Consider the following 27,422-nt stretch of genomic DNA (forward strand, 5'->3'; position numbering starts at 1 on the left):
TGGAAGGATTGGGGTTGTGTAATAAAAAATTTAAAAACAGGGGTGGAGGGAGGGGGGGTGGGGGGGAGGGGGGATATGATTTTAGAGGTTATTTGATAGTGATGTTCGAGTAGCGCTCAAAGAATCGGGGCTCAGGAGGTCACCTGCACAGGGAGATCTGTGGAATGTATCATCCGAGTTAGTGAGCGAAACAGGGACCTTGTAAATAATGAATGGTTGAGATCAGCAGTTGAGGGGAAAGAGGTTTGGGGACGGGTCAGGCAGATTGGAAAATGAGTTACACTCACTGAGGAGCGGTGTCTGCGGGGAGCAGCGGAGATTAAACACCGACACAGACTGAACATTCAGTTTATAATCGCTGCGCCGTGTGTCGGATGGACATTTCTTTCGTAGAATTTACAGTGCAGAAGGAGGCCATTCGGTCCATCGAGTCTGCACTGGCCCTTGGAAAGAGCACCCCACTTAAGCCCACACCTCCAACCTATCCCCGTAACCCAGTGTGGCTCTGCTGATCATGTTGTGTTGTTGCATTTTGATGATTAATCGCAGGATCTTTCACCAGCCTCGTTAAAAATAAAACAGACCTTGCAGCAGGCACAGGAGACACCATAGCGCACGTTAGCATGGCAGAGAGAAGTTGAGAGAGAATTTTTTTTTTTTCAAATCAGACTGGGTCCAGATAAATTCTGTGCTTCTGAACCTTCCTCTTACACTGAACCTTCCTCTTAAACTTCTACAGTTTGTGTCAGAGGGCGAAACGGAGGTTCATTTTTGGCGGAATGGGTCTGTTGCCATGGCGACGTTTTTGACGTGGTTCCTACGGTTGGCAGCGGAATAATTGTTTTCTTCCCTCTTCCACCAAAGTTATTTTTAAATTCTCTTAGAGGAATTCCCCGATCGAGATGCCCCCCTCCAGTCACAGCACCATGGTGGGGATGTGGTGTGCCAGGGTAGCAGAGTGCGACACCGCCAGGGGTGGGGAGTGGGGCTGCAACGAGGCCGCGGGCGGTCGGTGCCTGGCACTCTTCTGGTGGGCCCGGAGTCCTGCCAGCTGGGAGTAGGCACTCTGGCACACCTGGCACTTGTAGGGGCGCTCGCCCGTGTGCAGGCGCACGTGGTTCCTCAGCGTGGACGACTGGCTGAAGCGGCGGTTGCAGAAGCGGCAGATGAAGGGCTTGTCCAGGGTGTGGATGCGCATGTGCGAGCGGAGGTTGCTGCGCGAGTTGAAGCCGCGGTAGCAGATCACGCACCGCATCCGTCCCACACTGCTCCCACCGCAGCCATCCCCGCTGCTCAGATCATCTGCAGAGAGAAAAAACAGAAAGGGAATTGGCGTTAATGGAGGGCTCCCGTACTCCGGACGCACTGCTGCCAGTTCCAGACACCACGCTAGAAGGGACGATGCCAGGAAAACAGAGAGGGTGCAGAACAAATTTACTGGAATAGGAGCAGGCATGAAGCCAAGACACGGGGAGAACGCACAGGCTCCATACATACAGTGACCCAAGGATCCCAGGTTCGATTCCCGCCTTGGGTCACTGTCCGTGCGGAGTCTGCACGTTCTCCCCGTGTCTGCGTGGGTTTCCTCCGGGCGCACCGGTTTCATAGAACATAGAACAGTACAGCACAGAACAGGCCCTTCGGCCCTCAATGTTGTGCCGAGCCATGATCACCCTACTCAAACCCACGTATCCACCCTATACCTGTAACCCAACAACCCCCCCCCCCCCCCCCAACCTTACTTTTATTAGGACACTACGGGCAATTTAGCATGGCCAATCCACCTAACCCGCACATCTTTGGACTGTGGGAGGAAACCGGAGCACCCGGAGGAAACCCACGCACACAGGGGGAGGACGTGCAGACTCCACACAGACAGTGACCCAGCCGGGAATCGAACCTGGGACCCTGGAGCTGTGAAGCATTTATGCTAACCACCATGCTACCCTCCCACAAGTCCTGAAAGACGTGGTTGTTAAGTGAATTGGACATTCTGAATTCTCCCTCTGTGTACCCGAACAGGCGCCGGAATGTGGCGACTAGGGGATTTTCACAGTAACTTCATTGTAGTGTTAATGTAAGCCTACTTGTGACAATTATTATTATTACTAACAAAGAATTCCACAGATTCACCATCCTCTGAGAGAAGAAATTCCTCCTCTTCTTGGTGTTAAATGGGTTACCCCCCCACTCTGAGATTATTCCCTCTTGTCCACGACTCTTCCACAAGGGGAAACAACCTCTCAGCATCGACCCTGTCAAGCCTCCTGAGAATCCGATATGTCTCAATAAGGTAGCCCCTCATTCTTCTCAACAGGCCCAACCTACTCAATCTCCAAGTAATAAAATCGCTCCACATCCGGATCTGCTGTGAGTCTCCCAATAATCTTCCCTGCTCCAAGGAGATCAACCCCAGCTTCTTAATAATATTTGTTATTTATATAGGAAACCGGAGCAGACACGGGGAGAACGTGCAGACTCCGCACAGACAGCGACCCAAGCCGGGAATCGAACCTGGGACCGTGGTGCTGTGAAGCAACAGTGCTAACCACTGTGCTACCGTGCCACCCAGAGAGTTGTAGAGGATGGATTGCTAAGTAGGTTCAAGGCTGAGATGGACAGGTGTTTAATCAGTCAGGGAATCAAGGGGTATGGGGCTAAGGTTGGAAAGTGGAGTTGAAGGATTATCTCATCAGATTTGTCATGATCTCATTGAACGGGGGCGGGGGGGTGGGGGGAGGAGGGAGGCGTGGCGGAACAGGCTCGATGGGCCGAATGGCCTGCTTCTGCCCCTGGAGCAATTGCTTCCAGAGACAGGAGGCACAGGAACCAGAGGACACGGATGTATGGTCATTGGGAAAGGAGCCAGACTCGAGGGAATTTCCGACAGGGCTGGAGAATGAGATTTAGTTGTAATCTTGTTACCTGAAAGGGGAAGATTTGGTTGGGCTTTGGAGAAAGATTGAGGAGTGGGAGTGAATACCTCTTTCATAGAAACTGGGACATGCAGCAGGAGACAAATGGTCTCCGAAGCTGGAAGATTTCTACGTATCTCTGATATGGCCTCACGGTAGCATGGTGGTTAGCATCAATGCTTCACAGCTCCAGGGTCCCAGGTTCGATTCCTGGCTGGGTCACTCTCTGTGTGGAGTCTGCACGTCCTTCCCGTGTGTGCGTGGGTTTCCTCCGGGTGCTCCGGTTTCCTCCCACAGTCCAAAGATGTGCGGGTTAGGTGGATTGGCCATGCTAAATTGCCCGTAGTGTAAGGTTAATGGGGGGATTGTTGGGTTACGGGTATACGGGTTACGTGGGTTTAAGTGGGGTGATCATTGTTCGGCACAACATCGAGGGCCGAAGGGCCTGTTCTGTGCTGTACTGTTCTATGTTCTATCTCAGGACAGTACAAATTTTGCGGTGGGGAAAATAATAAATAGATGAACATGATGTACAAGAGATGAACATTTAGCTTGCTCAAGCTCTTCGGTTTCATTGAGATAAGGAACATCTGTTGCTAAATGAGTTAAGAAACAGCTTCAACACCGAGCACCCACTTGAGGCGGCACAGCCAGTGTTAGCGTCAAGGGAGATTTCCAACGACACTACCCAGTCATATATTCCCAGCTCAGCTACAGCTGAAGGTTTTCTACCATTTTTAAAAATAAATTTAGAGTACCCAAATCTTTCCTTTTCCAATTATGGAGCAGGTTAGCCTGGCCAATTCACCTGCCCATCTTTGGGTTGTGGGAGTGAGACCCATGCAAACACGGGGAGGATGTGCAAACTCCACACGGACAACGGCCCGGGTCTGGGATCGAACCAGGGCCCTCGGCGCCATGAGGCAGCAGTGCTAGCCACTGCGCCACCATGCCGCCCCTGGTACAGCTGAAGTCAATGCAAATTAAAGTCTCATTGATATGTCCTAATCCGGGTTGAGGAGAGGAATTAGACACAGTTACGTAATTATGTCCAGGTCAGTGACAGGAATTAACTGCAGGGTAGCTCGAGGAGGTTAGAAACAGAATAATGCTGATAGTCCCATTGCGTACAGCACAGTAAACATGGCTTAGTGCAAATGTACTTCTGTTTTAAGCTCACAACATTCTGCCAGCCGGTAAGTAATTCTTTCAAGCTTGTCTTTCTAAATCAAACTGATTCTTTTTCAAGGAGTATCAGCAACAGATATTTTCCAATCAAACTAATTTCAACCGATTGAATCACAGTACAGAGTGTGAAAGGACAGTGTGTTAACGCACTGAATTACACAGTACAGAGTGTGAAGGGACAGCATGTTAACCCATTGAATCACAGTACAGAGTGTGAATGGACAGGGTGTTAACCCATGGAATCAGAGTACAGAGTGTGAAAGGACAGCATGTTAACCCATTGAATCACAGTACAGAATGTGAAAGGACAACGTGTTAACCCATTGAATCACAGTGCAGAGTGTGAAAGTACAGTGTGTTAACCCATTGAATCACAGTGCAGAGTGTGAAAGGAAGTGTGTTAACCCATTGAATCACAGTACAGAATGTGAAAGGACAACGTGTTAACCCATTGAATCACAGTACAGAATGTGAAAGGAGATTGTGTTAACGCACTGAATCACGCAGCACAGAGTGTGAAGGGACAGTGTGTTAACCCATTGAATCAGAGTACAGAATGTGAAAGGACAGTGTGTTAACCCATTGAATCACAATGCAGAGTGCGAAAGGACAGTGTGTTAACCCATTGAATCACAGTGCCGAGTGTGAAAGTACAGTGTGTTAATCCATTGAATCACAGTGCAGAGTGTGAAAGGACAGTGTGTTAACCCATTGAATCACAGTGCAGAGTGTGAAAGGACACTGTGTTAACCCATTGAATCACAGTGCAGAGTGTGAAAGGACAGTGTGTTAACCCATTGAATCACAGTGCAGAGTGTGAAAGGACAGTGTGTTAACCCATTGAATCACAGTGCAGAGTGTGAAAGGACAATGTGTTAACCCAATAAATCACAGTGCAGTGTGTGAAAGGACAATATGTTAACCCTTTTGAATCACAGTGCAGAGTGTGAAAGGACAGTGTGTTAACCCATTGAATCACAGTGCAGAGTGTGAAAGGACAATGTGTTAACCCATTGAATCACAGTGCAGAGTGTGAAAGTACAGTGTGTTAACCCATTGAATCACAGTGCAGAGTGTGAAAGGACAGTGTGTTAACCCATTGAATCACAGTGCAGAGTGTGAAAGTACAGTGTGTTAACCCATTGAATCACAGTGCAGAGTGTGAAAGGACAGTGTGTTAACCCATTGAATCACAGTGCAGAGTGTGAAAGGAGTGTGTTAACCCATTGAATCACAGTGCAGTGTGTGAAAGGACAGTGTGTTAACCCATTGAATCACAGTGCAGAGTGTGAAAGGACAGTGTGTTAACCCATTGAATCACAGGCAGAGTGTGAAAGGACAGTGTGTTAACCCATTGAATCACAGTGCAGAGTGTGAAAGGACAGTGTGTTAACCCATTGAATCACAGTGCAGAGTGTGAAAGGACAGTGTGTTAACCCATTGAATCGCAGTGCAGAGTGTGAAAGGAAGTGTGTTAACCCATTGAATCATAGTGCAGAGTGTGAAAGGACAATGTGTTAATCCATTGAATCACAGTGCAGAGTGTGAAAGGAAGTGTGTTAATCCATTGAATCACAGTGCAGAGTGTGAAAGGAAGTGTGTTAACCCATTGAATCACAGTGCAGAGTGTGAAAGGACAGTGTGTTAATCCATTGAATCACAGTACAGAGTGTGAAAGTACAGTGTGTTAACCCATTGAATCACAGTGCAGAGTGTGAAAGGACAGTGTGTTAACCCATTGAATCACAGTGCAGAGTGTGAAAGTACAGTGTGTTAACCCATTGAATCACAGTACAGAGTGTGAAAGGATAGTGTGTTAACAAATTGAATCACAGTGCAGAGTGTGAAAGGACAGTGTGTTAACCCATTGAATCATAGTGCAGAGTGTGAAAGTACAGTGTGTTAACCCATTGAATCACAGTGCAGAGTGTGAAAGGACAGTGTGTTAACCCATTGAATCACAATGCAGAGTGCGAAAGGACAGTGTGTTAACCCATTGAATCACAGTGCAGAGTGTGAAAGTACAGTGTGTTAACCCATTGAATCACAGTGCAGAGTGTGAAAGGACAATGTGTTAACACCCGGGTCCCTTTCCCCCTTGCCCGGCCCTAGGAAAGCCCAGAAATCCCTTTTAGCACACAAACCCCGCATATCCACCTACACCCCAAAGAGCCCTCACTTCGAGTGAAAGTCCCATCACTTGCCTTGTCCAAATATATACAACATTGGCTCCTTTAGCCCATACACCCGCACGCAGTGAAACAAAAAAGAAGAAAATACTGTCATGAGGTTACTTCGGCACATTGCCATCTCTCAATTTCTCAGTTCTGCCACAGTCCTTCTGCCTTTGCAAACTCCTCCGCTGCTTCCGCCATTCCAAAATAAAAGTCCTTGAGCTTGTAAGTCACCGTCAGCTTCGCTGGATATACAATGCCGCACTGCACCTTGCTAACGTACAGTACCCTCTTCACCCGGTTGAAAGCAGCCCGCCTCCTTGCCAGCTCCACCGTAAAGTCCTGGTATACACGTCTATACCAGCTCCAGTCCACTGCACCACCCGCTTCTGCTTGGTCCAGCACAGGACCTTCTCCTTCACACTGTACCTACGGAAGCACAGAGTTACTACCCTTGGCGGCTCACTCGCCTTTGGTACAGGCCTCCACAACCGATGAGCCGGATCCAGTTCATATCGGGATGGATCCTCCCCCTCCACCAATAGTTGCGCCAGCGTCGCGGCAAAATACTCAGTCGGCCTCGGCCCTTCAACTCCTTCGGGCAGCCCCACAATCCTCAAATTCTGTCACCCGGATCTGTTTTCCAGGTCTTCCATTTTTCCTTGCAGATCCTTGTTAATCTCCATCACCTTCCGCATCTCCTTCCCCATCGAGGTAAGTTGATCACCGTGCTGCAATAACGTCTCCTCCGCTTCCTTCAGCGCCTCCCCTTGCTCCCGCACCTCCACCACTGCGCTCGCCACCACCGTCATCACCGGGGAAATCGCCTCCTCCACCAGCACACTCAAAACCTCCCTCATCTCCTTCCCCATTGTCTCCATGTATTTTGTAAACTGCCTTTTGAATTCTGCAGCCATTACCTTAGTTATTTCTTCAGCCGTAAACAATGCGGCCTGTCCTGGTGCTCCAGCCACCATTTTCTTTACCGACCCTGCGGTGACCTTTCTACGCCCCAACGGACTTTCAGCTGTTTTCACGGCCGTGTTTTTACTGATCCTCGACATATCCCTTCCCTGTGCTTTCTCCTGACTTTTATTGCCTTTGCTGCCCGAGGACCGGGCGTTAATCCCCGACAATGCCGTTCCAGAACAGAAGCCCTCCAACGCGCGGCTGCCTCCCGCCCGCTGTCACCGGGAGTCATGAGGGAGGATCTTATAGAAACATATAAAATTATGAAGGGAGTAGATAGGATAGATGCGGGAGGTTGATTCCACTGGCGGGTGAAAGCAGAACTAGGGGGCATAGCCTCAAAATAAGGGGAAGTAGATTTAGGTCTGAGTTTAGGAGGAACTTCTTCACCCAAAGGGTTGTGAATCTATGGAATTCCTTGCCCAGTGAAGCAGTTGAGGCTCCTTCGTTAAATGTTTTTAAGATAAAGATAGATAGTTATTTGAAGAATAAAGGGATTAAGGGTTATGGTGTTCAGGCAGGAAAGTGGAGCTGAGTCCACAAAAGATCAGCCATGATCTCATTGAATGGCGATCATTAGTTTGACGCTGGTCATTGAGTCTCCGCAGATTTGACACCTGGATGCTATGTTGCAGCTCTGGTGCAAGGGTCAATGATGTCACTGAGTGACTTAAGACCTTTCTGCAGGTGGAGTATGACCAGCCAGAGGGTCTGGTTCTTAATGGTATCGATGACGTAGGTAAGAAGAGGGATAAGATGCTGAACACGGAATATAGGGAGCTGGACAAGCAGGACCTCAAAGGTATTAATCTCAGGATTATTCCCAGATTGTGAGATCAGGAATAGCAGAATGAACCAGATGAATGTGTGGCTGGAGGGATGTTGGCGGTGGGAAGGATTTAGATTCCTGAGGCATTGGGATCAATTCCAGGGAAGATGGGACCTATCAAGCTGGATGGGTTGCACCTCAGCAGGACTGGGAGTAATATCCTCGCACGGGATTTTGCTGGTGCTGTTGGGGAGGGTTTAATTTAGAGTGACAGGGGGATTGGAATGTGGGCAGGGCACCACAAGAGAAGGAAACAAAGATAGAAAGGAAAAACAGAAAAGTAGAAACCAAAAGTGGAAGGTTGAAGAAACAAGGGCTGGCAGCAAATAGTACGAAAAACCATGGGCTTGATTCTCCGTTTCTGCGGCTAAGTGCTGACGCTGGTATGGGAACTGCGGCATTTCATGATGCCAAAATATGCACCGAGCCCTCACCGATTCCGGGACCAGTGAGGGGCTAGCAGGCGGCGCCAGGTACAACACCTGGCTCCCACACCAAAATCGGCCGCAGAATGGCCAGGTCACTGGCTGCACGTGTGCGTGGCGATGACCTGCAGCGGTCGCACAGTCCGACATGGTGCTGGCTGTGGACAAACCCTACTTGCCAAGTACAGCCCCACAATACAACCACTGGTCAACCCCCACCAGTACTCCCAGCCCTCGCGGAAGCAACCCCCCTCCCCATCGCCCGACCCCTGCAGCATGGCTTCCGGCTGACTGTGACAGCGCTGGACTCAGTCTGAGGCTGCCCAGCCAGATTCCCGACCGCTCAGACAACACATCAATGACGCAGTCAGAAACTCGGCCCATCGGGGGCGGAGCATTGCTACTTTAGCCCTATCTTCAAGGAGGAAGGTACAAATAACTTCCCAGATGTGGAAGGGATCAAATGGTCCAGTCAGAAGGAGGAATTGAAGGAAATTAGTGTTTACTAGAAAAATAGTATTGGAGAAATACTCCCAGGCCGTGATAATCTATATCCCAGGGTGCTAAAGGAGGTGGCCATGGAAATATTGGATGTGTTTGTTGTCATCTTCCAAAATTCTGTAGCTTCTGGAATAGTCCTGGAGGATTGCAGGGGGGCAAATGCAATCCTTCTATTTAAAAAGGAGGGAGGGACAAAACAGGGAATTGTAGATCGATTGGCCTAACATCAGGAGTAGGGGAAATGAAACTGTGGATTTTTTTTTTTGTTTTTATAAATTTAGAGTACCCAATTCATTTTTTCCAATTAAGGGGCAATTTTTAGCGTGTTCAGTCCACCTACCCTGCACATCTTTAGGTTGTGGGGAGCGAAACCTACGCAAACACGGGGAGAATGTGCAAACTCCACACAGACAGTGACCCGGAGCCAGGATCGAACCTAGGACCTCGGTGCCGTGAGACAGCAGTGCTAACCACTGCACCACCGTGCTGCCCTCCATGGATGCTGTGGATTATTAAGGATGTGATAACAGGACACTTTGAAAATATCAATGGAGGGCTGCACGGTGGCTCAGTGGTTAGCACTGCTGCCTCACAGCGCTGACGACCCGTATTCGATCCCAGCCCCAGATCACTGTCAATCTAGAGTTTGCGCTTTCTACCCTTATCTGTGTGGGTCTCACCCCCACAAACCAAAAAGATGGGTAGGTTAGATGAATTGGCCACACTAAATTGCCCCTCAATTGGGAAAAAAAGAATTGGGTACTCATTAGTGTTACAATTAGATTTACATCAACACTGCAATGAAGTTACTGTGAAAAGCCCCGAGTCGCCACACTCCAGCACCTGTTCAGGTACTGAGGGAGAATTCAGAATGTCCAATTCACCTAACAAGCACGTCTTTCGGGACTTGTGGGAGGAAACCGGAGCACCCGGAGGAAACCCACGCAGACACGGGGAGAATGTGCAGACTCCGCACAGACAGTGACCCAAGCCGGAATCGAACCTGGGACCCTGGAGCTGTGAAGCGATTGTGCTGTCCACAATGCTACCGTGCTGTCCCACGGGGCAGCACGGTAGCACAAGTGATTAGCGCTGTGGCGTCAAAGCGCCAGAGTCCCAGCTTCGATTCCCGGCTTGGGCCACTGTCTGTGCGGAGTGTGCACAGTCTCCCCGTGTCTGCGTGGGTTTCCTCCGGCTACTCCGGTTTCCTCCCACAGTCCAAAGATGTGCAGGTTAGATGTGCATGGCAATTTTGGCCATGCTAAATTGCCCTTAGTGACCAAAAAAGGTTAGATGGGGTTATTGGGTTACGGGGATAGGGTGGAAGTGAGGGCTTAAGTGGGTCGGTGCAGACTCAATGGGCCGAATGGCCTCCTTCTGCAGTGTATGTTCTTTTTGTTTCTTTTTATAAATTTAGAGTACCCAATTAATTTTTTTTCCAATTAAGGGACAACTTAGCGTGGCCAATCCACCTTACCTGCACCTTTTTGGGTTGTGGGGGTGAATCCCACGCAGACACGGGGAGAATGTGCAAACTCCACACGGACAGTGACCCAGGGCCATGATTCAAAACTGGGTCCTCAGTGCTGCAGTCCCAGTGCTATCAATTGCGCCACATGCTGCCCTCTGCAGTGTATGTTCTATGTGCACAGAGGGAGAATTTAAAATGTCCAATTCACCAAACATCTTTCAGGACATGTGGGAGGAAACCGGAGCACCCAGCGGAAACCCACGCAGACACGGGAAGAACGTGCAGATACCGCACAGACAGTGACCCCAGCTGGGAATCGGACCCAGGTCCCTGGCGCTGGGGAACAACTGTGCTAACCACTGTGCTACCGTGCTGCCCATGGCACAAGGGTGAACCGGAAGTTGAGGTGTATTTGGATTTTCAGAAAGCTTTTGATAAAGTTCCACATAAGGGGTTAGTGCACAAAATTAAAGTGCCTGCGATTGGAGGCATGGACTGAGAATTGGTTAGCAGACAGGAAGCAGAGAGTAGGAATAAATGGATCTTTTTCGAAGTGGTAGGTGGTGACGAGTGGAGTCCCTGAGGATTCAGAGCTGGGACCCCAGTTATTCACAACATCCAGCAACCAAATATACTATTCCCAAGTTTGCTGGGGACACAAAACTTGGTGGGATGGTGAGTGGCGAAGAGGACCTTAAGAGACTTCAAAGTGATTTGGACAAGTCCCCTGAGTGGGGATAATACATGGCAGATGCAGTATAACGTGGGTGGATGTGAAGTTCTCCACTTCGGTTGGTGAAACAAACATAATGGCAGAGTATTATTTAAATAGTGATAGATTGGGAAATGTTGACGGATAAAGGATGTCCTCCACTGCCCGCACCAACTGGAACCCCAGTCACTTTGCAGAGTCAGATTGGGGAAAGGTATGGACAGGGGTTGAATGTCAACGATCAATGTGGAAACAACGTGTTTGCATGGATGTGCTAACATAGTTGTCTCAAATAAAAGCTAACAATTCTCGAATTAAACATTCTCTCATCCTCCCACCCCTTCCTATTAGGCACGTGTAACTTTGCCTTGAGTCATTTGATGACAGTGAAGTTGTTAATTACAACCTTCCACCTCCCATTGTAGTGAAGGTGAGTATTTGTAATTTGCATGCGCGCATCATTATTGATAGGCAGGGATGCACTTTGTTGATAAACGTTTAAATAATCGGAGTCTCTATTTAACAACCCCCACCTCACCCCCATACACGTTTCACTGCTATCCGTCCCCGCCAGCTTTATTCCACTAGTGTAACTATCATTACCGTCTTTGTTCTTTTTCCTGTGTTCCTCCTCTATCCCTGGAACTCCTGGGATGCCGAGGAATGTGTTCTGTGTGTTCCCGTACCACACCAGCAACTCCTGGTCCGGGGGGATAGTCTGTGGGGAGCGGGCAGACAGACAGACAGAGAGAGAGAGAGAGAGGAAACTGCTTTAATCCCATTCTGGCATTGACTGGCTGGCACACACTATTCAACTTTAATCCCCTTTGCACTGCTCCAGCTCCCCATGTTGCGGAGAGAGCGCAGGTTGAACGCAGAGTGAAGCTCCCTCTTTGATCCACCCCCAAACCTGGGCAGCTGAATTCAACCAATTCCAAAAGTCATTTCACCTCAATTTTGCAGCTCGGCGGGAAAGTGGGAGGGAGGAGGTTGGGGGGGGGGGGGGGGGAGGGAGGAGGTGGGGGGGGGGGAGGGAGGAGGTTGGGGGGGGGGGAGGGAGGAGGTTGGGGGGGGGGAGGGAGGAGGGGGGGGGGGAGGGAGGAGGTTGGGGGGGGGAGGGAGGAGGTGGGGGGGGAGGGAGGGAGGAGGTGGGGGGGAGGGAGGGAGGAGGTTGGGGGGAGGGAGGGAGGAGGTTGGGGGGGGAGGGAGGGAGGAGGGAGGGGGGGAGGGAGGAGGGGGGGGGGGAGGGAGGGAGGAGGGAGGGGGGAGGTTGGGGGGGTGGAGGAGGGGGGAGTGGAGGTGGAGGGGGGGGGAGTGGAGGTGGAGGGGGGGGGGGGGGTTGGAAACCCCTTGGCCCCACCATTCTGGGTGGCAGGAATATTTCTCGCCTGCTGCCCCAAAAGCTCACTCAGTGAGGAAAGTCCTGGGGCTCATTTGACCCAAGCAGCAGAAACAGGTCGAATTCTCACCAAAGGGACCAAAACTCTTTAGCCGAGTTTAAGCGGATAAGATGCAGAGTTTACCCCTGGAGTTAGGGCGGGTTGGGGCGGGGGTCACACTGACAAATACGGGTGAAGAGGAGTTGATCTGCGATGCCTCTAGGGTCGAATAGCTCACAATTCCATGCACTGTCCAGACTGACACAGCAGGGGTGATGAAGGGGGTGGGGGAGGGGGGGGGTGTTATCGGGGTGGGGGTGAGGGGGTTGGAGAAGGGTCTGGATAGGTTATCTCCATCCAGAGGGACTGTTCCCACTAGGAATAAAGCTGGACAGGAATGCCGAGAGTGTGAAGGGGCACATTCAATCCTGACTATCAAGGGGGCAATAGCTTCATTATCTGAAGAGAAAAATAAATGGCAGGGTCCAGCGTGTGTGTGTGGGGGGGGGGGGGGGGGGGGGGGTGAGGCTAGTAAGTTCCTCTTGCAGAGAGCGAGTACAGACAGGACGGGCCGAATTCCGCCTCCTGTGCTGTCTCGTCATTCTGCTGGTGCCATGACTTGTCCAGCCCGACCTGGGGATCGAGTGGCATCTTCAGCGAGGAGTTATTACATCGAGCAAGTTAGAGACATCCCTCAGGGAGAATGTGAAAAGGGCGCAGTGCTGACAATATGAAGCAGCCCTGGACAGATATGCCCAATAGCACAGGCCACTGCCAGGCTGCAATATACAAGCAATTACATTTCAAAAACAGCAAATGCTGGAAAAGCTCTGAAACTCTGAAGAAGTCACCCAGACTCCAACTCTGTTCCTCTGTCCACAGAGAGACTGCTGGGTTAACCCAGCATTTTCACTTTTATATTTCAGATTTCCAGCATCAGAGGTATTTCGCTTTTATCTATATATTAACTTGGGCGAGATTCCAATCTCAGTGTGGACTCAGTCCGAATGGCTGCTGCACCTTGTTCTGAATCAGTGGCCTGATTTCTCCAGGTCTGTGTTTTTGTAAAAATTCAGGTTTACCCTCTGCCCAAGTTGAAGGAAGGTCCTGTTGGAGATAACTCCAGATCCAGAACACTTTAATTTCTACAAACTGCACATGCTGGCAAACTGAACAATGCTGTCAGTGAGATTCATTCTCAATCCCACACGTTCTGTCTGATCTGGATTTTCACTGCAGATACACATTTCACATCTCGAAGTCACTCCTCCCGTTCCTAAAGCTCCATTTTGCCGAGATGTTAGGGAGCTGCCCCCCTCCCCTCTTGTAGCACACCGTCCGGCCTCCTGCCCCAGACTACCACTGGGCAGCCAGGGACAGCCTGGGGCACTGACACTACCCCAAGGGCAGTGTGACCCTGGACCCTGGACCCTGACACAGCGGGAGGGAGGGAGGGAGGGAGAAAGGAAGGGACAGCCTCACCTCAGTAGCTTTATAGTAAATGTTGTTTCCGATCTGAACCACTTCTAGGTTTTGTTCCTGCTCGTTTCTCGCACATTTGATGTAGGTCATCCAGCTGCGGTGGTCTTCCTGGCTGGCATCAATGAAATAGCGCACAGTGCTATCATCATTAAAAACCTGGGCAGAGAGAGAGAGGGGGGGGGGGGGTTAATACTGACCTGGGACTCTGACCCCAGGACACCAAAACTGAAATTCACACTATCCTGGGACACAGCGCACAGTGCTATCATCATTAAAAACCTGGGCAGAGAGAGAGAGGGGGGTTAATACTGACCTGGGAATCTGACCGTAGGACACTAAAAGACACACGATCCCGGGATACCAACACTATCGCGGGACACACACTATCCCGGGACACCGTCACTGAAATTCACACTATCCCGGTACACCAGACACTATCCCGGGACACCAACACTATCCCGGCACACCGACACTGAAATCGACACTATCCCGGGACACCGACATTATCCCGGGACACCGACACTGAAATCCACACTATCCCGGGACACCGACACTATCCCGGGACACTGACCCTATCCCGGGACACCTACACTATCCCGGGACACCGACACTGAAATCGACACTATCCCGGGACACCGACTCTGAAATCCACACTATCCCGGGACACCGACACTATCCCGGGACACTGACCCTATCCCGGGACACCTACACTATCGTGGGACACTGACACTGAAATCGATACTATCCCGGGACACCGACACTATCCCGGGACACTGACACTAAAATCCACACTATCCCGGGACACCAACACTATCTCGGGACACCGACACTGAAATTCACACTATCCCGGGACACCAACACTATCCCGGTACACCGACACTATCCCGGGACACCGACACTATCCCGGGACACCAACACTATCCCGGGACACAGACACTGAAATTGACACTATTCCGGGACACAGACACTGAAACTCACACTATCCCAGAACACCGACACTATCCCGGGACACCGACACTGAAATTCACACTATCCCGGGACACCAACACTGAAATTCACACTATCCCGGGACACAGACACTGAAATTGACACTATTCCGGGACACCGACACTCTCCCGGGACACAGACACTGAAATTGACACTATTCCGGGACACCGACACTATCCCGGGACACCGACACTGAAATTCACACTATCCTGGGACACTGACACTGAAATTCATAATATCCTGGGACACTGACACTGAAATCCACACTATCCCGGGACACCGACACTATCCCGGGACACTGACACTATCCCGGAACACCGACACTATCGCGGGACATCGACACTGAAATTCACACTACCCCAGGACACTGACACTATCCTGGGACACTGACTCTATCCCGGGACACCTACAATATCCCTGGATTCCGACACTGAAATCAACACTATCCCGGGACACTGACACTATCCCGGGCCACCAACACTATCGTGGGACACCGACACTATCCCGGGACACTGACACTATCCCGGGACACTGACACTATCCCAGGACACTGACACTATCCCGGGACACCGACACTATCCCGGGACACTGACACTATCCTGGGACACTGACACTGAAATCGATACTATCCCGGGACACCGACACTATCCCGGGACACCTACACTATCCCGGGTCACCGACACTGAAATCGACACTTTTCCGGGACACCGACACTATCCCGGGACACCTACAATATCCCGGGATTTCGACACTGAATTCAACACTATCCCGGGACACTGACACTATCCCGGGACACCGACACTGAAATCGACACTATCCCGGGACACCAACACTATCCCGGGACACCGACACTGAAATTCACACCACCCCAGGACACTGACACTATCCTGGGACACTGACACTATTCCGGGACACTGACACTATCCCGGGACACCTACAATATCCCGGGACACCAACACTATCCCGGGACACCAACACTATCCCGGGACACCAACACTATCCCGGGACACCAAAACTGAGACCGACACTATCCCGGGACACCGACACTATCCCGGGACACTGACACTATCCCGGGACACCGACACTGAAATTCACACATTCCCGGGACACCGACACTGAAATTCACACAATCCCGGGACACCGACACTGAAATCCACACTACCCCAGGACACTGACACTATCCTGGGACACCTGAAACTATCCCGGGATCGACACTGAATCAACACTATCCCGGGACACTGAACAACCTATCCGGGACACCGACACTATCCCGGGACACCGACACAATCCCGGGACACCGACACTATCCCGGGACACTGACACTGAAACTCACACTATCCCGGGACACTGACACTATTGCAGGACACCGACACTGAAATTCACACAATCCGTGTCACACTATCCCGGGACACCAACACTATTCCGGGACACCAACACTGAAATTCACACTGTCCCGCGACACCGACTCAATCCCGGAACACCGACTCTATCCCGGGACACCGACACTATCCCGGAACACTGACACTGAAATCGACACTATCCCGTGACACCGACACTATCCCGGGACACCGACACTATCCAGGGACACTGACACTATCCCGGGACACCGACACTATCCCGGGACACCGACACTATCCCGGGACACTGACACTGAAATCGACACTATCCCGGGACACCAACACTATCCCGGGACACTGACACTATCCCGGGACACCGACACTACCCTTGGACACTGACACTATCCCGGGACACTGACACTATCCCGGGACACCGACACTATCCCGGGACACTAACACTATCCCGGGACACTGACACTATCCCGGGACACCGACACTATCCCAGGACACTGTCACTGAAACCTACACTATCCCGGGACACTGACACTCATACTATCCTGGGACACTGACACTATCCCGGGATACTGACACTGAAATCGACACTATCCCAGGACACTGACTCTGAAATCGACACTATCCCGGGACACCGACACTATCCCGGGACACCGACACTATCCTGGGACACTGACACTGTCCCGGGACACTGTCACTGAAACCTACACTATCCCGGGACACCGACACTCACACTGTCCCGGGACACTGACACTGAAACCTACACTGTCCCGGGACACTGACACTGAAATTCACACTATCCCTGGACACCGACACTCACACTGTCCCGGGATACTGACACTATCCCGGGACACTGACACTCACACTATCCCGGGACACTCACACTATCCCGGGACACCGACACTATCCCGGGACACTGACACTGAAATTCACACTATCCCGGGACACTGACACTGAAATTCACACTCTCCCGGGATGCTGACAATGAAATTGACACTATCCCGGGACACTGACACTGAAATCGACACCATACTAGGACACCGACACTATCCCGGGACATCGACACTGAAACTCACACTTTCGCGGGACACTGACACTGAAATCGACACCATCCTAGGTCACCGACACTATCCCAGGACACCGACACTATCCCGGGACACCGACACTATCCCAGGACACCGACACTATCCCGGGACACCGACACTATCCCGGGACACTGTCACTGAAATCGACACTATCCCGGGACACCGACACTATCCCGGGACACCGACACTATCCCGGGACACTGACACTATCCCAGGACACTGTCACTGAAACCTACACTATCCTGGGACACCGACACCATCCCGGGACACTGACACTATCCCGGGACACTGACACTATCCTGGGACACCGACACCATCCCGGGACACTGACACTATCCCGGGACACTGACACGATCCTGTGCCACTGACACTATAATCCACACAAACCCGGGACACCGACACTATCCCGGGACACTGACACTATCCCAGGACACTGTCACTGAAACCTACACTATCCTGGGACACCGACACCATCCCGGGACACTGACACTATCCCGGGACACTGACACTATCCTGGGACACCGACACCATCCCGGGACACTGACACTATCCCGGGACACTGACACGATCCTGTGCCACTGACACTATAATCCACACAAACCCGGGACACCGACACTATCCCGGGACACCGACACTAAAACTCACACTATCCCGGGACACTGACACTGAAACTCACACTTTCCCGGGACACTGACACTATTGCAGGACACCGACACTGAAATTCACACAATCCGTGTCACACTATCCCGGGACACCAACACTATGCCAGGACACCGACACTGAAATTCACACTGTCCCGCGACACCGACTCAATCCCGGAACACCGACTCTATCCCGGGACACCGACACTATCCCGGAACACTGACACTGAAATTCACACTGTCCCGCGACACAGACTCAATCCCGGAACACCGACTCTATCCCGGGACACCGACACTATCCCGGAACACTGACACTGAAATCGACACTATCCCGTGACACCGACACTATCCCGGGACACCGACACTATCCCGGGACACTGACACTATCCCGGGACACCAACACTATCCCGGGACACCGACACTATCCCGGGACACTGACACTGAAATCGACACTATCCCGGGACACTGACACTATCCCGGGACACCGACACTATCCCGGGACACTGACACTATCCCGGGACACCGACACTATCCTTGGACACTGACGCTATCCCGGGACACTGACACTATCCCGGGACACCGACACTATCCCGGGACACTGACACTATCCCGGGACACTGACACTATCCCAGGACACTGTCACTGAAACCTACACTATCCCGGGACACTGACACTCACACTATCCTGGGACACTGACACTATCCCGGGATACTGACACTATCCCGGGACACTGACACTATCCCAGGACACTGTCACTGAAACCTACACTGTCCCGGGACACTGACACTGAAATTCACACTATCCCTGGACACCGACACTCACACTGTCCCGGGATACTGACATTATCCCGGGACACTGACACTCACACTATCCCGGGACACTCACACTATCCCGGGACACTCACACTATCCCGGGACACCGACACTATCCCGGGACACTGACACTGAAATTCACACTATCCTGGGACACCGACACTATCCCGGGACACTGACACTGAAATTCACACTCTCCCGGGATGCTGACAATGAAATTGACACTATCCCAGGACACTGTCACTGAAACCTACACTGTCCCGGGACACTGGCACTGAAATTCACACTATCCCTGGACACCGACACTCACACTGTCCCGGGATACTGACACTATCCCGGGACACTGACACTCACACTATCCCGGGACACTCACACTATCCCGGGACACTCACACTATCCCGGGACACCGACACTATCCCGGGACACTGACACTGAAATTCACACTCTCCCGGGATGCTGACACTGAAATCGACACCATCCTAGGACACCGACACTATCCCGGGACATCGACACTGAAACTCACACTTGCGCGGGACACTGAAATCGACACCATCCTAGGTCACCGACACTATCCCGGGACACCGACATTGAAATTCACACTCTCCCGGGACACTGACACTGAAATCGACACTGTCCCGGAACACCGACTCTATCCCGGGACATCGACACTATCCCGGGACACTGACACTGAAATTGACACCGTCCTAGGACACCGACACTATCCCAGGACACCGACACTATCCCGGGACACCGACACTATCCCGGGACACCGACACTATCCCAGGACACCGACACTATCCCGGGACACCGACACTATCCCGGGACATCGCCACTATCCCGGGACACCGACACTATCCCGGGACACTGACACTGAAATCGACACTATCCCGGGACACCGACACTATCCCGGGACACCGACACTATCCCGGGACACCGACACTATCCCGGGACACTGACACTATCCCAGGACACTGTCACTGAAACCTACACTATCCCGGGACACCGACACTGAAATTCACACTATCCTGGGACACCGACACCATCCCGGGACACTGACACTATCCCGGGACACTGACACTATCCTGGGACACCGACACCATCCCGGAATACTGACACTATCCCGGGACACTGACACGATCCTGTGCCACTGACACTATAATCCACACAAACCCGGGACACTGACGCTGTCCCGGGACACTGACACTGAAATTCACACTATCCCGGGACACTGACACTGAAATTCACACTATCCCGGGACACTGAAACTCACACTATCCCGGGACACCGACACTATCCCGGGACACTGACACTGAAATTCACACTATCCCGGGACACTGACACTATCCTGGGACACTGACACTATAATCCACACCAACCCGGGACACTGACGCTGTCCCGGGACTCCGACACTCCGATAGATCAGACGCAGTGCCCGTGTCTTGCCAGCTTCGATCTTGTATGTCCCTCTTTAGGGGAGCATTCTTTGGATTCAGTTTGAATTGGAATTGTTTTGTGGAGATTGGAGATGGGTTCAGGGTCTCCCTGTCTGCTCTCTGCATTGGCTTTCGAACTTTGAGAAGGGAATAGCATTTCTTAGAAATTCAGTTAGAAATCTCTCTGCTTTCATTCACAAACAAGACGCTGTTCGGCTGTAAAGTGGGGACTGGAGATATTATTTATTTTCTGTGAAAACAACAGGATTTCCCCTCCTGAAAATCGTAACTCTATTAAAAAAATCAGTTGCAAATCGCTCCGGTCAATTTCCTTCCCTGTTTGAGCTTCTGGAGCAATTCCACCTGGTCGCTCAGCGTTACAGACACAAACACTCGGGAACCGGAGGTCAGTATCCAACAAATGCCATTTGACCCAAAGCGGATGGGGCTGGACTATCTTTACCCACCTCTTCCCCACCTGGACACACACTCTGAGCCCCCGGGCTACATCCACACACTGTGTCCAGCTGGCCCATTCTAACCTGCCCTCCAGACTCACTCAGGCACGTTCACTCCCAGGGATCGAAGAAGCTTATTACAACCCGGAAGGAGCCCTTTCAGCCCGTCACGCCAGTGCTGCCCTGTCCCATTCAATTCTCTAACCTCTTGCTTTTTCTCTCTCTCTCTCTCCCCACAACCCACCTCACCCTAAAGCCAGAGGAAGGTCGCTCCAGACAAAGTTATTCTCTAGACCTTGAAGCCCAGGAGAAGGTCACCTCAGAGTTCCTGGACTGGAGACCGGGAAAGGGGGGCAACTATTTCAGGAAAGAAGCGGGAAGATCGCTAACGAGACAGAACAGGAGTATAAAAGATGTTCACACTGGAATTGTGAAACGTCCTGGGCGATTTGAGAACAGGCCGTACCTTCTATTTGTTAATGAGATGGTTTCAGTTAAAATCTATTTCTGAGACTTTTTTTTTGAATCAATTGAGATTTTTAAAAAATGGTTGTAGAAACCAAAGTCATATCAGACCTAAACTATCAGCGAGGTATAGGACTTGGTGCAAGAGGCAGAGAGAGCGGGAGAGAGAAGGGGAGAGAGAAGAGAAAGAGAGAGAGAGAGAGAAAGAATAAAACGGAGGTTCAGGGATGTCAGGGGAGATGGAGGCAGCTTTGGAAAAACAACAGAGTGAACGCTGGGGAGACAACATGGAGAGAGAGACGGGGCAGAAATATAAATGGATAAGAAACAGGCGAGAGTGAGATTTCCAAAAAACGGGCTGTCCCTAACCCCAATTGGACAATTTGCCCAGACACACTGTGCGGCAGATTTTACCTCTGATAATCCCGCTGCTTTAAACCTTCTTCTGTCCGGCCAAACCCATTCTTTCTGGGCAGCTGAAGTGACACGTCAGAGAGCCACCTAAGGATGTCCATACCAAGCTAGACAAAAAGATGTTCTTCCGGCACCGTCTCTCCACCGGGAGAACCACAGGGCACAGACCCAGAAGGGCAAAACCAACCTGGTGTGTTCTGGGGCCCTTCTGGCGCAGAGCACTGGCAAAGCTGGATTGGTCACTGGGTTGCACAGGCTGTGTTCAACGGAGCAGAAAGGAATCCGGAGCCCGCGATAGATTTACCTCCACAAGGCCGGCAAGGCCGGTGCTGTTAATCTTCCGGACCCCCCCCCCCCCCCCCAACCCCCGGTATTCATTGTTACATCCTGTAACTGATATGTGGAATAATTTCCTCTTTAATCCTAGTATGTGAAGTATTATTCTTTATAATCCCCATACTGCTGTGTATCATTCCCCATAACGGGTGAGTGTGTCTGTGTGTGGGCTGTTCCTCACATTGCCAGGTGTATCGCTTTCTCTGCCTAGTCGGGTATGTGGACCATTGCTCTGCAAAACCAGGTACATGGGTGATGTCCTATATAACAAGATGTGGCTTCACTATAATTAAGTGTGGACGTCGTCTCACATAACCAGATATTTGGGTGTTATTCCCCTGTAACCAGATGTTTGGGTGTTATTCCCCTATAACCAGATGTTTGAGTATTATCCTCCTGTAACCAGATGTTTGGGTGTTATCCCCTATAACCAGATGTTTGAGTATTATCCTCCTGTAACCAGATGTTTGGGTGTTATCCCCTATAACCAGATGTTTGGGTGTTATTCCCCTATAACCAAATGTTTGGATGTTATTCCTCTATAACCAGATGTTTGGGTGTTATTCCCCTATAACCAGATGTTTGGGTGTTATCCCCTATAACCAAATGTTTGGGTGTTATCCCCTATAACCAGGTGTTTGGGTGTTATTCCCCTATAACCAGATGTTTGGGTGTTATCCCCTATAACCAAATGTTTGGGTGTTATCCCCTATAACCAGATGTTTGGGTGTTATTCCCCTGTAACCAGATGTTTGGGTGGTATCCCCTATAACCAGGTGTTTGGGTGTTATTCCCCTATAACCAGATGTTTTGGTGTTATTCCCCTATAACCAGATGTTTGGGTGTTATCCCCTATAACCAAATGTTTGGGTGTTGTCCCCTATAACCAGATGTTTGGGTGTTATTCCCCTGTAACCAGATGTTTGGGTGTTATCCCCTATAACCAAATGTTTGGGTGATATTCCCCTATAACCAGATGTTTGGGTGTTATTCCCCTATAACCAGATGTGTGGGTGTTATCCTCCTATAACCAGATGTTTGGGTGTTATTCTCCTATAACCAGATGTGTGGGTGTTATTCCCCCATAACCAGATGTGTGGGTGTTATCCTCCTATAACCAGATGTTTGAGTGTTATTCCCCCATAACCAGATGTGTGGGTGTTATCCTCCTATAACCAGATGTTTGAGTGTTATTCCCCCATAACCAGATGTTTGAGTGTTATTCCCCTATAACCAGATGTTTGAGTGTCATTCCCCTATAACCAGATGTGTGGGTGTTATTCCCCTATAACCAGATGTTTGAGTGTCATTCCCCTATAATCAGATGTATGTGGGTTATATCCAAGAACCGGATGTATGGGTTAGGCGCTGGTTTAGCACAGTGCGCTAAATAGCTGACGTGTAATGTAGAACAAGGCAGCAGCGCGGGTTCAATTCCCTCCCCGAACAGGAATATGGCAACTAGGGGCTTTTCACAGTAACTTCATTGAAGCCTACTTGTGATAATAAGCGATTATTATTATCCCCATTACCAGATGTGTGGGTGTTATCCCCTAAAATCAGATGTGTGGGTGTTATTCTGCTATAACCAGATGTCTGGGTGCTATTCTGCTATAACCAGATGTGTGGGTGTTATTCCGCTATAACCAGATGTGTGGGTGTTATTCCGCTATAACCAGATGTGTGGGTGTTATTCCGCTATAACCAGATGTCTGGGTGCTATTCTGCTATAACCAGATGTGTGGGTGTTATTCCGCTATAACCAGATGTCTGGGTGCTATTCTGCTATAACCAGATGTGTGGGTGTTATTCCGCTATAACCAGATGTCTGGGTGCTATTCTGCTATAACCAGATGTGTGGGTGTTATTCCGCTATAACCAGATGTGTGGGTGTTATTCCGCTATAACCAGATGTCTGGGTGTTAGCCCCTTTAACCAAATGTATGGGTGATATTTCCTACAGTCAGAAGTGTAGGGCATTGTCCCAAATACCCAGATGTGAGTGATGTTGTTCCTACAGCCAGATATGTGAGATGCTGTCCCCATAACAAAGCGTTCAAGATGTCCCCGATAACAACATGTTTGAGATTTTGTCCCCTGTAACCAGATGTGTGGGATGCTGTCCCCTGTAACCAGATGTGTGGGATGCTGTCCCCTATAACCAGACGTGTGGGATGCTGTCCCTATAACCAGACGTGTGGGATGCTGTCCCTATAACCAGATGTGTGGGATGCTGTCCCCTGTAACCAGATGTGTGGGATGCTGTCCCCTGTAACCAGATGTGTGGGATGCTGTCCCCTGTAACCAGATGTGTGGGATTCTGTCCCCTATAACCAGACGTGTGGGATGTTGTCCCCTGTAACCAGATGTGTGGGATGCTGTCCCCTATAACCAGATGTGTGGGATGCTGTCCCCTGTAACCAGATGTGTGGGATGCTGGCCCCTGTAACCAGATGTGCGGGATGCTGTCCCCTGTAACCAGATGTGAGGGACGCTGTCCCCTATAACCAGATGTGTGGGATGCTGTCCCCTATAACCAGACGTGTGAGTCAGTTTCGGCCTCCTTACCTCCCACATCAGGTTGTTGTTCTTGAACAGGTCCACATGTTCCGGGGAGATGACTCTGCCGGTGAATGGACCCATTTCGGTTCCGGGTTTAATCCAAGTCTTGGAGAAGATTCCCAGTCCCTCCCCGGGAATGGAGCTCTGGGCTATAATCACCTCGGAGGGCAGTACCAGGCTCGACAACTTCTGAACTTCTGAATCGGAGGGAAGAGGAGGTGGGTGAAAGTTTAGCACCAAAGGAGTGAAGGATAATAACACAATTCCAACCGGGAGCCGTCAGGCTTTTAAATAATTCAAGTCTGCGGATCACATTCCTCTGATTTAAAGGGAAGTTTGATGAAAAGGCAAACATGGGAATAATATAAGGTGAAAGTCCAAGAGGAATGGATCTTACAAAGGGTGAAATTGCAGTTATGGTGGACATGAGGTACTAATTAAAACTTTAATGGCTAAAAGAGATTGTATACATTCTAATAAATAGGTCTGGGCCATAATTCAACATTTGCGGGTTGAATTACGTCTTAACAGAGTAGATCTCTTATGGCAATTTGGATCAATCCGGATTCGGGTCCTGAGCACAATAGGGATTGAGACAGAGGGGGAGCGGGTGACTCGACACCGATTGAAAGGTCCCATATTCAGGAGAGTTCATTTCAGACACGTTCCTTAGGCAAGGACGGAAATTTTCCCTCTGCCTCCCTCATCTCTACAAAGACTTGTAAGAAGTCTTACAACACCAGGTTAAAGTCCAACAGGTTTGATTCAAACACGAGCTTTCGGAGCGCAGCTCCTCCCTCAGGTGAATGGCGAGAATCAAACCTGTTGGACTTTAACCTGGTGTTGTAAGACTTCTTACTGTGCTCACCCCAGTCCAACGCCGGCATCTCCACATCATGGCTACAAAGACTTGGCTGTTAAATCGGGGTTAAATTGGGGTGCCACCGGGGTTGTAGGGGGTTATATCGGGGTTATATCGGGGTTATAATCAGGGTATATCAGGATTATAATCAGGATTATAATCAGGATTATATCAGGATTATAATCAGGATTATATCAGGATTGTATCAGGGTTATAGCATGTTTATAATCAGGATTATAATCAGGATTATAATCAGGATTGTATCAGGGTTATAGCATGATTATAATCAGGATTATATCATGATTGTATCAGGGTTATATCATGATTATAATCAGGATTATATCAGGATTGTATCAGGGTTATATCATGATTATAATCAGGATTATAATCAGGATTATATCAGGATTGTATCAGGGTTATATCATGTTTATAATCAGGATTATATCAGTATTATAATCAGGATTATATCAGGATTGTATCAGGGTTATATCAGGATTGTATCAGGGTTATATCATGTTTATAATCAGGATTATAATCAGGGATATAATCAGGATTATATCAGGATTATATTAGGATTATATCAGGATTGTATCAGTATTATATCAGGGTTATATCATGATTATAATCAGGATTATATCAGGGTTATATCGGGATTATATCGGGATTATAATGAGGATTACGATCGGGGTTATTATCGGGGTTATTAGGATTATATCGGGGTTATTACCGGGGTTATTATCGGGGTCATATCCGGATTCATTCCGTTTAGAAATAAAGAGTTGACAGATGAATTTTAAGGCGGCTCCGGTCCTTTAAACCCCCGCAATTAAATTCTTAACATTTGCGAAGATTCAGCGAGAGGGGTCTAAATGCAGAACATTACCCCAGACACAGAGTTGGGGGGTGAGAGAAAAACCCCTCAGACAGTTGGTTAAGATGCCCATTGAGAATGAGGCAGTTCACCCGCTCTCAGCCCGTCCCAATGCCAGGTTTAAAACCAGAACAGGTATAAAACCCTTTACAACTGGCGAAGTCTGAGCACCCGGACAGAGATGGTGGGAACTTCACTGGGAAGCGAATCAACCCAAATTATAATGAATTCAAGAGGGAATGTCCCTCCCAGTGAGGCAGTGGGGGTATTTATTAAATAAGGAAACCCCTAACAGGGGTGTGGGAAGCAGCTTCTTCCAAAGGGCTAGTTCAGACGCGATGGGCCGAACAGTCATTGCGTTGTCGGATTCTGTAACATTTCCTTTTACAAACAAACAAATCACGACAGCCCAGAACATTCGTGGCGACATTTCAGGCATCAAATACTGAACCCACCATCCAATGTTTCGATCGAAATCTTGTAGAGTTTTAAACACTTGTTTCAAATCCTGTCCAAAAATAGCATGGCCCAGATTGGAACCCAGGGAACCCCCCCATCTCCAAATCACCTTTGCAAACCAAATGGTTAGAAATCCCCAAGTCCTCACAGAAAATATGGAACGATTATATTTCGCTAACGCCCAATGATCAGGAGAAATCTTCGAAATCTCCCGAAGGAGTTTGAAATGTGGCCACAATTGCCAATCCCCCCCCAGTTTTACTCGTTTGATGTGATTCTGAAATTGTGTCTTGTCCAGTATCAGTGAGAATTTGGAGGGAGCTTACCCCAGGTTTATCCCCCCCCCCCCCCCCCTCCTGTCTCGGAGTTGCCCCCGGGGGTAGGGGAGGGTTCAGGAGAGGGGGGAATGTTTCACTCACTCACCTCCGGTGAAGGACTGAGCCAGGGCTTCGGCGGTGAAGGCGGTTTTCTGGCCGCCGCTCTGAGTTCTGTCTTCGTAAAGTTGCTCCCCGAGCACGTTCCTCCATCGGCCGTACAGAAAGCTGTGCAGGATGTCGGATGTGATGACCTCGGCCAGCGAGAAGCCGTGAGGCTTGAAGCCGGCTTTGAGAGCCAGAGCTTCGGAGGGCAGCACAGACACCAT

General features: G+C 50.1%; 1 protein-coding gene across 1 annotated transcript; it reads right to left on the reverse strand.

Annotated features, from left to right (window-relative positions):
* Nucleotides 1–119: 119 nt before the first annotated feature.
* Nucleotides 120–27,422, reverse strand: prdm12b (PR domain containing 12b). Its single transcript, XM_038782370.1, has 5 exons — nt 27,203–27,422; nt 24,594–24,784; nt 14,046–14,201; nt 11,788–11,902; nt 120–1,302 (listed from the first exon to the last, which is right to left on the reverse strand). The coding sequence occupies exons 1-5, from the start codon at nt 27,420–27,422 to the stop codon at nt 917–919; spliced, it is 1,068 nt and encodes a 355-aa protein (XP_038638298.1). The 3' UTR covers nt 120–916.

The sequence above is a fragment of the Scyliorhinus canicula genome, chromosome 21 (genome assembly GCF_902713615.1).
Source record: "Scyliorhinus canicula chromosome 21, sScyCan1.1, whole genome shotgun sequence".
Taxonomy (NCBI): Eukaryota; Metazoa; Chordata; class Chondrichthyes; order Carcharhiniformes; family Scyliorhinidae; genus Scyliorhinus; species Scyliorhinus canicula.

Bases quoted from the DNA above. Each gene is read 5' to 3' on its own strand.
- prdm12b (XM_038782370.1), bottom strand. From the start codon at position 27,422: ATGGTGTCTGTGCTGCCCTCCGAAGCTCTGGCTCTCAAAGCCGGCTTC. The intron at 14,202-24,593 runs GTAAGGAGGCCG...CTCTCTGCCCAG, and splicing joins ACAACAACCTGATGTGGGAG to GTTTTTAATGATGATAGCAC. The intron at 11,903-14,045 runs GTGAGGCTGTCC...CGCTCCCCACAG, and splicing joins TTTACTATAAAGCTACTGAG to ACTATCCCCCCGGACCAGGA.